This window comes from Hyaena hyaena, unplaced genomic scaffold, assembly GCF_003009895.1.
Source record: "Hyaena hyaena isolate Hyena2069 unplaced genomic scaffold, ASM300989v1 scaffold_38, whole genome shotgun sequence".
Lineage (NCBI taxonomy): Eukaryota > Metazoa > Chordata > Mammalia > Carnivora > Hyaenidae > Hyaena > Hyaena hyaena.
In genome coordinates this window covers 1,335,721-1,347,367 of record NW_024080670.1, presented here as the reverse complement: position 1 = coordinate 1,347,367, position 11,647 = coordinate 1,335,721, and the positions used below count along the sequence as shown (strand labels likewise).

General features: G+C 63.6%; 2 protein-coding genes across 5 annotated transcripts in view; one reads left to right on the top strand and one right to left on the bottom strand.

Moving 5' to 3' along the window:
* The window catches only part of POMT1 (protein O-mannosyltransferase 1), a 16,795-nt gene extending 11,694 nt beyond the window's left edge, over nt 1–5,101 (top strand). For both annotated transcript variants that reach the window (XM_039229565.1, XM_039229564.1), the window contains exons 14-20: nt 574–666; nt 959–1,079; nt 1,449–1,546; nt 1,968–2,081; nt 2,769–2,895; nt 3,849–4,026; nt 4,387–5,101. In XM_039229565.1, the coding sequence (XP_039085496.1) occupies nt 574–666; nt 959–1,079; nt 1,449–1,546; nt 1,968–2,081; nt 2,769–2,895; nt 3,849–4,026; nt 4,387–4,561 (906 nt within the window). In that variant the 3' untranslated portion in view covers nt 4,562–5,101. The remainder of the gene's footprint in view (nt 1–573; nt 667–958; nt 1,080–1,448; nt 1,547–1,967; nt 2,082–2,768; nt 2,896–3,848; nt 4,027–4,386) is intronic.
* Nucleotides 5,094–11,108, bottom strand: UCK1 (uridine-cytidine kinase 1). 3 transcript variants are annotated; one of them, XM_039229567.1, is made up of 7 exons: nt 10,894–11,108; nt 10,280–10,439; nt 9,433–9,529; nt 9,064–9,206; nt 8,892–8,986; nt 6,883–6,931; nt 5,094–6,425 (listed from the first exon to the last, which is right to left on the bottom strand). In XM_039229567.1, the coding sequence occupies exons 1-7, from the start codon at nt 10,999–11,001 to the stop codon at nt 6,247–6,249; spliced, it is 831 nt and encodes a 276-aa protein (XP_039085498.1). In that variant the 5' UTR covers nt 11,002–11,108; the 3' UTR covers nt 5,094–6,246. The 3 variants fall into 3 exon arrangements, with proteins under 3 accessions (XP_039085498.1, XP_039085499.1, XP_039085497.1); XM_039229568.1 differs by having other exon boundaries at nt 10,280–10,481; nt 10,921–11,108; XM_039229566.1 differs by having other exon boundaries at nt 10,280–10,978.
* Between the last annotated feature and the right edge of the window lie 539 nt (nt 11,109–11,647).

The following is an 11,647-nucleotide window of genomic DNA, read 5'->3' as shown; positions in this document are numbered from 1 at the left end:
CCTCCTCCTCCTCCTCCCTCCCCTCCTCCTCCTCTTCTCCCTCTCCACCTGCACTGGCATCACTTTCAGCCCCATGGACTCACATTTCCCACAGAAGCTCACAGAGCTGGGACAGGGACAGAGGGTGGCTGGCATAGGGTGTGCTCCTCGGGCAGGCCTCCTCCCTGCGCCCACTGAGCCTCCCGGGCCCTCTCGTTCTCACAAGCAGCACACGGCCTCACAGGCACTTCTCGAGGTTGCGATAAGATGCGACGAGGCCAAGTGCTCTTGTGATGTTCGTGTTTCCATTATGCACTTGGGGGGGTCCCTTCCGAGGACCTGTTTCAGGGACCTCTGCGCACTTGCCAGAGAAGGCAGCGCTCGACTGCAGGACTGCTGTGCGCGTCCGGGACCCCCCGAGCCAGCACTCGTGCCCGGGTGTTGGGAACGAGGTCGGGGTGCCATCCTCTTAGCCCCCCAGAGCCTGGCCCCTCATGCAGGCCCAGGGCGGTGTCGTCTGGTGACCGGTCCTCGCTCCCCATGTAAGGAAACGGGGTGGGGAGCACGAAGCGACAGGCAGATCTGTTTTCACAGGAGATCGTGAACAGAGAATCCAACACGGAGGTTTGGAAGACCATCTTGTCCGAGGTCCGCCTGGTGCATGTGAACACCTCCGCGGTGCTGAAGGTGAGGGGGCGCCGGGTCTGGCTCACGCGTCCGGGCCTGGGGCTCACAAGATCAGTTTACTGACCCTCAGGCCCAGTGGGCTCCTAGCGGGCAGCTAGTCTGGCCAAGGTTGTTGCCTTGTTTCCTTCGCACTGAAGGGGGAGGACTTTAACTTCTCACCACCGGATCCTGAGTGACTGTCCCATGGAGGAGAGGGTGCCGCCCTGGCGGGCTGCGGACAGAGTGACGGGTGGCGGGTGTCAGCCGGGGCCTCCGGCCTCCCTTTCACGCCCCGCCTCCCTCGGTTTGCCAGCTGAGCGGGGCACACCTCCCGGACTGGGGGTTCCGGCAGCTGGAGGTCGTTGGGGAGAAGCTGTCCCGGGGCCACCACGAGAGCGCCGTGTGGAACGTGGAAGAGCACCGCTACGGCAGGGGTGAGTGCGCCTGGCCCGCTGGCGACCTGTCACCGCCGCGTTACCAGGACGCCGGCCCGCGGGCTCCGGTCCCGGGGTGTGGGGGCTGGAACGCTGACCCTGCTCGCTGCTCGGCCAAGCCGTGAACAGCCAAAGCCGTCACCCCGAGGTGTCGCGGGAAGGCAGTGCGAGCTGAGCTCTCTGGAAAGATCCAGGTTTGGCGGTTGCTCTCCTGTACGGCAGGGAGAGCCGAACGGGGTGACGAGGTTTGACGGAGCTGTCGTGGGTGGTTTGAGGAGGGGGAAGTCGGCTTTTCACCAAGCTGACGCCTTCTGCTGTGAGCTCCCCGGCCTTCCGCTCACGTTCGTCTGGGTCCGGTGTGTCTGTCAGGCCAGGAGCAGAAGGAGAGAGAGGTGGAGCTGCACTCACCCGCGCAGATGGACTTCAGTAGGAATCTGAGCTTCATGGCCAGGTTCCTGGAGCTGCAGGTGACGCAGGGGGCGTGGGGGACGGTGCCACGGCTCTGCGGGGGGAGCGGGCGCCTCGCCAGACAGCGCTGTGCCCTGGAGAGCGGCTCCCTCCGCAGTGTCGGCCGGGGGCCTGGCTGAGCAGGGTGGGCTCCTCTCTCTCTCTGCTAAGTGGAGTGTGCGGTCCGTCCCCTGGTTGGGTCAGAGGGCGCCACGGTCAACACGATAGAGCCTGAGGGAGGTCCAGAGCAGAAACTCGGGATCCCGAATCTAAAAAGTGTCCTCAGCACCAAGTTTGGTCCCTTTGGCCGCGGACGGGCTGGCTGGAGCTCTGGGGCGGGGTCTCCGGGGAAGTGGGATGGCCACATGCCCGGACGGGACAGGTCCCTGAGCAGTGAGGCGCCTGGCTGATCGCTCGCCTCAAGCCTGTGGCCTGTTGCAGTGGAGGATGCTGACGGCCAAGAGTGACGGCTCGGAGCACAAGTACAGCTCGTCGCCGCTGGACTGGGTCACACTGGACACCAGCATCGCTTACTGGCTGCACCCCAGGACCAGCGTAAGTGGGTGCTGGCGCTGGGGGCCATCACAGTCGTCCCTCGAGACTCCTGCCACTGCCTCCTACCCAGCCCGGCTTACTCCAGGGCCTTCCCCGTGAAAGCCCACGATGGGCTTTTCCCTACGCGACTCGGCAGTGCGGGGCCAGTACTCCCGCCAGACGTGAGGAGCAAGGTCCTACGTGTTTGCACGTTGAGGGAAACCAGGCTTTACCGCTCTGTGGGGGGGTACGCTGTTCCCCTTTCCTGACAGAAGTGGTTTGTAAAACGTCCCCACTGCATTTCCTGTGCCCGTCAGGGCTGTTCCATCTCTCGTCCCTCTTGTCCCAGCAGGACCGACGGCCCTGGAGCTGGCGCTGTCAGTGCTCAGCAGATATTCCCCAAATTTTCATGCTGAACATGCTCACTTCTCTCCTTCCCACCTAAGCGGGGATGAGTCATCACCTGCCGGGAAGCAGGGTCCTTGGCCCTGTGTGGCTCTGGGTTGGCCCTTGTTAATGTGAGAGTCTCTGCCTCCCAAATCGAGGGCCGGAGTCTCGTTGGGAACAGGCACAGCCGTCAGTGGTGGGGGCCCAGCCTGTGCCAGCATTTCGGCTGGAAGCCAGCAGGCGGGCAGGCGAGCGTCGGAGAGGGTTTGTCCCTCTGAGTGGCCGGCCGATGGCTGATGGTGTGTCCCCGTACGCTCACAGGCTCAGATCCACCTGCTTGGAAACGTTGTGATCTGGGCTTCAGCCAGCCTCGCCACTGTGGTCTACGCCCTGCTCTTCTTCTGGTACCTGCTGAGACGCCGGAGAAAGATCTGTGACCTCCCCGAGGGTTAGTGCAGCTTCTCTCCTTCTTTCTTCTTCTTTTGTTTTTTTTAATGTTTCTGAGAGAGACAGCATGAGCAGGGAGGGTCAGAGAGAGAAGGAGACAGAATCCGAAACAGGCTCCAGGCTCTGAGCTAGCTGTCAGCACGGAGCCCGACGCGGGGCTTGGAACCCATAAACCGTGAGATCGTGACCTGAGCTGAAGTTGGATGCCGCACCGACTGAGCCCCCCAGGTGCCCCTGATGGGCAGTTGATTTCTGATGGGCACTCTTGGAGCCTCAGGCGACAGCCCCGCCTCACCAGGGACGTGCGCCTTAGGCGATGTTCTTTGTGGAAGGAAGGAAAAGAAAATTGAGTTTTGTCTCCCTAGAAACAGTGCTGGCAGTTGACATCCCATGTAGTCAGCGCTTCTTCAGGGCGCTGCAGGTACCGGGGGGAAGTGCTCTGGCCCAGGCGCTCTGGATCGGCTGGATGGCACAGAGCGGCCAGTGGGCCATTGCTTGGGCGGGGGTGGCGTGCAGACCACCTCAAAACAGAAACGTCGTGGGGACCTGGGCAGGGCTGGGCCGCAGCCGCCTGGGGAGCAGTGTGGCGCCGTCGCCACTCTCCCCACCAGCTCCTGCCCCGCGGGGCGGGCCGGGTGCCCAAGCACAGCCCCTTACGGCTCCGAGGCGGCTGACCCACTACGTGGTGATCCTGGACAAGGTGGAGATTGGGGGTCAGCCCCCTGGGGGCTGGTGTGGCTCAGAGGGTGGGGATGGGGAGGATCCCGCGGGAAGCCACCAGAAGTTCGACACGGTCCGTTGTTTGCCCAGAGATCACGGGAAGGGTCTGGAGGTGGGGGAGGAAGGAGAGCAGGCGTCCCTGAGAGAGGAGGCAGGCGGCCCGGGGGACAGCAGAGGCTCTGCAGGCGGGGCCCGGGTCCGCAGCACCGGCTCAGGGCCGCCTCCCCGCCCCAGATTCCTGGCTGCGCTGGGTGCTGGCGGGGGCTGTGTGTGCCGGCGGCTGGGCAGTGAACTACCTCCCCTTCTTCCTGATGGAGAAGACGCTCTTCCTCTACCACTACCTGCCGGCGCTCACCTTCCAGATCCTCCTGCTCCCTGTAGTCTTGCAGCACATCAGCGACCGCCTGTGCAGGTACGGCCTCCCAGGCCCCGGCGCGGTGCGGGTCACAGCAGGGACGCCGGGGGAGGCAGCTGTGGCCGGGGGGGGGGGCAGGTGCAGGCGTGGGCGATGGGGAAGCACCCTCTGGTGGGGCTGCACGGTGCGTTGAGCTAAAGCAGAGATGTGTGAACCAGAGAGTTCTGGAAGCTGGAGCGAAGGGCACGGGCTCAGGATGAGGTGTGGCCGGGAGCTGCGGAGCCTCTCGGGAGGGCTGTGGTACGAGGATGCTCAGTGTGGGGACAGATGGGAGATTTTGGAAGATGTGTGGGGAGGGTCACAGCGCGTCAGGGGGACGGGGTCCCTCATGCCCGTGCCCTGCCGTGGTGCCCGCAGGACCCAGCTCCTGCGGAGCCTCTTCGGCGCCCTGCTTGTGGCCTGGTACTCCTGTGCCTGTCACGTGTTCAACGCGCTGCGCCCGCTGACCTACGGGGACAAGTCCCTCTCCCCCAGCGAGCTGAAGGCCCTTCGCTGGAAAGACAGCTGGGACATTTTGATCCGGAAATACTAGCAGGACGCGAACCCAGTGAACGTGTGGGCTTGGGCCGGGCCCGGGTAGCACTTCTGTGGGGGACTCACTCGTGACGGGGCTGGCCAGGCTGCCGTCCTCACAGAAGCATTTTGCTCCAAGCAACAAGGTTTCTTCGCGCCCTCTGGGTCCACTAACGTCCAAGACCCCCCCCTGAACCCGGCTAGTGCAGGCCCCATGGTGGAGGAGAAACCGGAAGGGAGTGGGCTGGGAGGGGGAGGGAGGGTCGCGCCCGCTGGACCACGGCGTCTCTGCCCCTGACCCCGGGGAGGTCTTGAGGACGCGCTCCGACCCCTGTGGGGTCAAACAAGCTACTGAGCGACAAGCCTTTGATGAAGCCGAGGTGGGATTCTAGTCACTGCCCTGGGGACCCTGTGACTCTTAACCCCCCACCCCTGCGGGATTTGGCTGAGGTGCCCGGGCGAGCGGCCCGTTGGCTGAGGCTGACCCCGTCCACGCAGGGTCCTGGTCCTGAATATGCTTTCTGTGTGTAATTAAAAAAGGAACAAATTGGTATCAGTATTTGGTGTTATTTATTGATTCTCCAGAAGGGGAGATGACGATCTTGACAAGACGGTCACACACTGGGAAAGCAGCCCTGGAGCTCAGCCAAGCCCCACGGAGGTCCTACCGTGTCACTACACACGGAACTTACTAGAAGGAAACCGGAAGTGCCCGTGTGGTTTAGCTGGTGGCGACAGCAAAGCATCGCCTTTACAGAAATGGCGCTAGCGGGGAGGGCAGACCAAGCAGGACAACGCGGCCCCGCGGCATGTGTGCAGCCGTGGACTCCGGGTGGGTGCGGGGAGAGCGGCTGGCTTTGGACGGCATGCCCCGGCCTCGGGAAGGCCTGTGTGCAGAGCCCGTGGGGCCCAGGCGGCTCCTGCAGGTGGGGAGGCCTGACCCTGAGGGGGACCACGTGTGGCCACCGCGGGTGCCGGCCTGCCTCCTGTCCCAGCCCGCACGGCCGGGGCCCGGGACTCGGGCTTGGGGAGCAGGGCCCACCTCCTGCGTCTGGCGCTGGCTGAGGAAAGCTTGTGCCCTGGGCTCCGCCCTTGGCCAGGAGGAGGGAAACCCCTCTGTGGCTCCCACACCTGTGTGCGCCACACGGGCTCGCACCCTACCACGGGGCATGACACTCGGTCACTGGGTCACAACTGACGGGAGAATAAATAACAATGAAACAGAACACTTGCACGTGTAACGCGTAAAAAGGGGAAATACTCTCTCCAAACCTGTGTTTCAGTCACGTGTGTGTGGGAACCAGATCGGCCTACAGAAGTCCCTCACGCCGTGGGCTCCGTCAAACACACCGGGACAGCCAAGGGGCCGGGCTGTCTGCCCCGTGTTCCCCACATCCGTGACCGACTTACCACACGGTCTGCGGCACTGCTCCGTAACTTGAACGTGGCCTTGTAAGCTTCCTGAAGGTGAGGAAGCACGTGGAGACAGCAGGAGGGCCTGCCAACCTCCCGGGGGGCTCAGTGTAACAGGTGCAGGTCTGCCCCCAACCGCGAGGAACCCCATGATCCTCGCGCCCCACCCCCCTCTGTACCGGGAGGCGCTGACAGGAAGCGGTGGCGTCTCCAGGGGCGGGCAGGCGTCTCCCGGCCGGACCCGGAGCAGGCCGTCGGGGGGCCTGCCCAGGAGCCTGGGCACCTCGCTCCTCAGTGGGGTCTGCTGCTGGACTCCAAGTGTGACCGCTTGCCGGGCGTCAGCACCCCGGGGTGGCCTCCCGGCTCGGGAAACGTCCTCTTGTAGCTCCGCCCATTGGGCCCTCGCTGCCACTTGCAGATGTCGCCGCTCAGGATGTCCTGGATGTGCTGCACGATCAGGTTGATGGCCACTGCGGCATGGACAGTGCGCACTCAGCCACATCCGTCCCCTCCAGGCCAGCAGAAAGCCTGACGTGGGCTTGTGGCTCGGCGGCTCCGTGCTGGGGGCATGGGCCTTTCCACCGAGGCTTCCGGGTGGCACCGCGTCTCCGCGGACGGGAAAACATAGGTCAGGCAGCGAGCACAGTGAAACTCAGCGGCCCGGTCTGCAGGGGTTTCTGTTAACCGGGAGCCTGGCCGAGCCACTCCGCTAACGGGACTCCCCATCGGTAGCAACCTTTTCTTTACCAGCTTTACTGAGACATAACTGACGACCAGCATTGGATCAACTTAAGGTGTACAACGCTTCAAATGTGTTTTTGAATACTTGAAACAGCGCCTAAGTGTACATGGACAGGCAGCTGTCCTGGACGGGGCTAGGCCTGCCTCGGCTCAGGGGGTGGATGGAGCAGTGGGGCGGGCTCTTACCCATGTTGTCCACCCCTCGAGGGATGATCACTTCGGCGTACTTCTTTGTCTGCAAGGCAAGGAGAAGGCCTCGTGAGGATCCATCCCCCACTGGGGTGACTTCTAGTTGTGTGAGGCCAGATTCAACTCAGGAGAGCAGCCCCAGGGCGCAGACGGGGAGCCAGGATTCAGGGCTGAACCAGGGGCGAGAGGCAGTGACGGAAGAGGCACAGCGGGAAGAGAAGTGGGAGCAGCTGGAAGAGACGCGTGTCTCCCCTGGTGTCTCCCTCACGCTTTCCCGTGGACGCCACCACGGGGCCGGATCTCTGCGCGAACAGTGCACTGAGCCAAGTCCAGCAGGGCGTCCTGCCACAACAGGCTGTGACCCTCCTCCGCGGGACCTAGGAGCCCCTCCGCAGGAGCCCCGGCGTGGTGAGCAGGGCAGTGGCCGCAGACCAGACCCTGGAGGGCACGGCTGCAGCCTGTGCGAGGCCGTCGTCAGTACCTGCTGCTGCACTAACATCCCCGGTAGGTGCCTAGCTAGGTAAGGGCAGGGAGACATACACCGGAGGTGCAGGGCCACCGGAGAGGGTCCCCAACCAGATGCCGAGAGAGACACACATGCAGCAAGCAAAGCAGCGGCAGAGGAAAGAGAACCCGTTCTGGGCTGAGGGACAGAGCGGCAGAGAGTGCAGTGTTGTGGGCCTGTGGATACGGACCAACGGCATGTCACATGGGCGGGCAGTGGGGACCCACCGAGGACATGAGCGCGGGGGGTCCAGGCTGGTCTCAGGGTTTGCTCACTGGTGGGGTGCAGACGAGGGGCTGGCAAGGGGCGGGAGGGAAGGAACCCAATGCAGAGCCGAGAAAGGCCGTGCTGCAGGGGTGGGGGAGGGACATGGTCACCCAGGCCGGACTCATGTGAGGCTGCATGTAAGAGGGGCAAGTTCAAAGGCAGTCCGCACAGGGTCATTGGTCAGACTGGGTGTCTGGAGTTTTACCGTAAACCACCTACTTTGCCAAGTATTTTTCTGTAAATAACAAAATGTAACTTTTACTTTCTAATCACTCTCCAGGAGCTTCAGAGAACACATAAGATAAAAAACGTTCTCTTCAAGCAACAGGAGAGGGAACTCATTGGTCCAATTTAACGGAAGCAGGAATCCGGGTTTCAGAATTCCTTTGTGCCATGTTTACTTTTAAGCAGCAAAATATTGGGGCACCTGGGTGGCTCAGTCTGTTAAGCATCTGACTACCGCTCAGGTCACGATGTTATGCTTCATGGGTTCGAGCCCTGCACTGGGCTCTGTGCTGACAGCTCAGAGCCTGGAGCCTGCTCTGGATTCTGTGTCTCCCTCTCTCTCTTTCCTTCCCCTACTTGCACTCACTTGCTCTCTCTCTAATATAAACATTAAAAAAAAATTAAGAAGGAAAATATTTAGTTTCCCCTGAAAAGCACTTGAAGCCCTATCTAGTTAGGAACGGAAGGTGGAAGAAATGACAGATGGCCCCGTGACAGTGAAGTCCTCTCTGCAAGCCACCTGGGCCTGGAGCACCAGCCAAGCGCAGCCTGGAGAAACACACGGCCAAGTGTGTGGGGAAGTCAGCAGGTGCCTACGACATGCAGATCCATGAACAAACACATCCCTTCCCTGGTGGGCTTTCCTGTTCTGAGGGGGGCCGAGCAAAGCAGGGAGCGTGAGACCAGAGGTGCCCTAGAGAAGGGGGAGCAAGGGGGCTCAAAGCAGGGGGTCCTTGAGGTGAGCAAGTGGGGTGAGTTGAGGCCCGCAGCAGAGAAGAGGTGAGCTGCGTGGATGTGGGGGACAAGGGGCTTTTCGAAGCAGAGGAAGTGATAAAGCGAAAGACGCTTTCAGAGCCGGGAACTAGTCTCTGGGAACGGGGTGCAGTGGGCTCACTTCTCCATTCATAAATTGGAGCCCGTTCACCCACGATTCAGCTCTCAGAGAACAGGGCGCCAGGGCTCCTCTCGAAAAGGGAGAAAAGGAGGGTCGCAAGTAAGTGAAAGGTACCGGCAGGCAGAACTCCTCGAAGGCGGGTTTGACGAAGGTGGTGTACTGGGTCAGAATCTGCTCCAGGTCCCTCCCACGGTGCACGTCCCGGAGAACTGAGGCAAGGAGAGGGTGGGGGTGAGGACTCCTGGCCGGCCTCAGCCAGGGCCAGAGAGGCCTGTGCCTGCCTCACCTCTTCTCGACAGCCTGACGTCGGAGTCCGTGTCCACGAAGAGGCGCAGGTGAAACATGTCACGGACCTCCTGGCTGTAGAACACCAAGATGCCCTCAAACAGGACCACGTCCGCGGGGTACACCACTGTGGTCTCTGGTAACCTGCGGGGCGAGACCCGGAGACGGGCCTTGCTCGAGATGCGGGTCCAGGGGCCCAGGCCCAGTCAGCGTGGAGGGGGACGGATCACAGCAGCGGAGGGAGGGGGGAGAGAGGGGCATGCAGAGGCCAACAGGGCAAGGCTGCCGCAGGTCAGTGTGTGGACGCCCCAGTGGGGACGCGCTGGCTGGCCCCCGGCACACGGTTCCTCTCCCAGGAGCCACTGCTCACCTTGAGTGTGTCACAAAATCATAGGTTGGGACCTCGACGGTTTTGCCCTCCACGATGTTTTTCAGAGTCCTGTGCATCAGGTCATTATCAAAAGCATCTGCAGGGAATGCAACGAAAGGCAAGACTATCCAGGTGCCCCTGTGCTGGGGCCACAGCTGGCTGCCCGGCGGCCGTCCCAGCGACCCTCAGGGACATGTGGACTGGGAGCCGCCCCTACCGACCACATTTACGGGACCACTGCCCAGGCTCCTGTCCCACAGAGAAGTCTGAACCCAGCGATTTCCTGACCGGCCAGCCCGGGGAGGTAGATGGTGTAGACCTCTGCTTCTACTTTTACTTCTGAGAAATAAATAACCATCAACTGACGCTCCTCAGGCCTTCCTCCCACGTGTCCCCCAAGAAAGAAAGAGGGCCAGCCGCAGGGTGGAATCTTCTAGCAGTGACAGGCAAGGGCAGGCCGGCTCTTTCCCCTCATCTGTTTACCCCATTTCCACCTGTGCCCCGACCAGACTCTTGTTTACCCTCTGCTTCCTGGTCTGGCCCCAGGACTTTGGCCCCAGGGCAGGTGAGGAAATGCAAAACGCTGCGCACAGAGGACCCGGAACCGGAGGAGGGTGCGTGGACTGCTCCGTGGCCACGGAGGTGGCAGAGCTGAAGGCCCCTCCGCAGAGAAGACTTCCTGACGGGCTCCAACCGAGGGAGCCGGGAGGTGCTGCGGGGCTGCTCGGGGCGCAGAGGGCCAGGCCCCTTTCCTGGAGCCACTCGGGTCTCTGCATCTCCAGCCAACCCTGGACCCCAGACCCCTTGGTCTGTCCTCCCCTGCCCCCCTCAGGGTCTCCGGCTGCACCTGGGTGGTCGAAATTGTACTGGCCCTTCAGTGCCTTGGCCTTCTGCTCCGCCGTCAGGACCTTGTAGAACCTGTCTTGGCTCAGGATGACCAGCTTCCGCTGCCGGTGGTCCACCTCGTTCTGGCCCAGCAGCTCCATGATCTTCTCACACACCGTGGACTGGGGATACACAGTCAGGGTTCCCGCCCGGAGCCGCTCCTCCTGCCACCGGGCGGCCCTTTCCCGGGCGTTTCTGCGCGGAGCTGGCTTCTGGGGACACTGACCCACCAGCCCCCAGGGGGCTGCCCAGCAGGCCTGCGACGGGTGCGGCAAGGCTAGGGGTAGGGCCGCGGGGCCTAGCAGGGGCAGCATGCACGGGGGGCCCGGAGGGACCGGGCCGGCGGGAAGGCTGTGGCGGTGGGGGCCCGAAGCCAAGCGCCCCACGCCCTGCCCGCCACGGCCGCATCCCCGAGCCCCTGCGCTCCCCCGCTCCGCCCGCGCCCTAGAGGGGGCGCCTCGGCAGCGGGAGCTGGGGGTCTCTTCTCTGACTAGAGGCCGCAACGGGCCGCCCAGAGGCTCCGGGGGCCGGAGATCGAGCTGCTTGCAGGCCCCGCCAGGCCGCCCAGCCCCTTACCTTCCCGCTCGCGGTGCCGCCGCTCACCCCGATCAGGAAGGGCCGCTGGTGAGGGCGGTCCGCCTCCGGCGCGGCGCCCTCGCAGTCGCCGCCTCCAGCGGAAGCCATCCCGGGCTCCGCTGGCCGGCATCGGGGTCCTCGCTCCCAGCGGCTCCCAGAACCAGCCGGTCCGCTTGTCCCGGCTGGAAGGTCGGAGACGCCCCCCTGGGCCCCACTTCCGGGAGGCGGGGGCGGGAGCGCGCGGAGCACGGCGGGAGTTGTAGTCCGAGGCAGCCGAGGGCGCCGCGCCTGCGTGGGGCGGGCCGACCGCCGTTGCCGGGGAAACGGAGGCCGGCTGACCTTCGGCGGCGGGCCCCGGAGACCCTGGTGCTGCAGGTTTGCCGCGAAGGACGAAAGCCGCCGAGTGCCGCAGTTGGCTGTAGGCCACTCCAGACGCGGAGCGGCCGCCCCGTCAGACGTGGTGGCCCCGAAAGTTCCCTCCGTCCGCGCCTCTGGTGCCTGGAGGCGTCAGGGGTGGGGGTCAAGGGTAGCGCGGGACCCGCAAGGGAGCCTCCTGAGCCACGTGGCCCGAGTGGGAAACTCACCGACTTTAGAGCCTCGTGAGCGGCCCTCCCGAGGACGCGGTGCGGCCTGTTTTCCTCTCCAGCGTCCTCCACCCCGGCCGCCGGAGTTTCTTCCTAACGTTGCCCTGATCGCGCTGTCCCCCCCCTTCAGTGGCCCCCCACTAACTCTCCTTAACCTCCCCAGCACGTGA

Bases quoted from the DNA above. Each gene is read 5' to 3' on its own strand.
- UCK1 (XM_039229566.1), bottom strand. From the start codon at position 10,631: ATGCTGCCCCTGCTAGGCCCCGCGGCCCTACCCCTAGCCTTGCCGCAC. The intron at 9,530-10,279 runs GTGCAGCCGGAG...CATTCCCTGCAG, and splicing joins GTACAATTTCGACCACCCAG to ATGCTTTTGATAATGACCTG. The intron at 9,207-9,432 runs GTGAGCAGTGGC...CTCGCCCCGCAG, and splicing joins GATTTTGTGACACACTCAAG to GTTACCAGAGACCACAGTGG.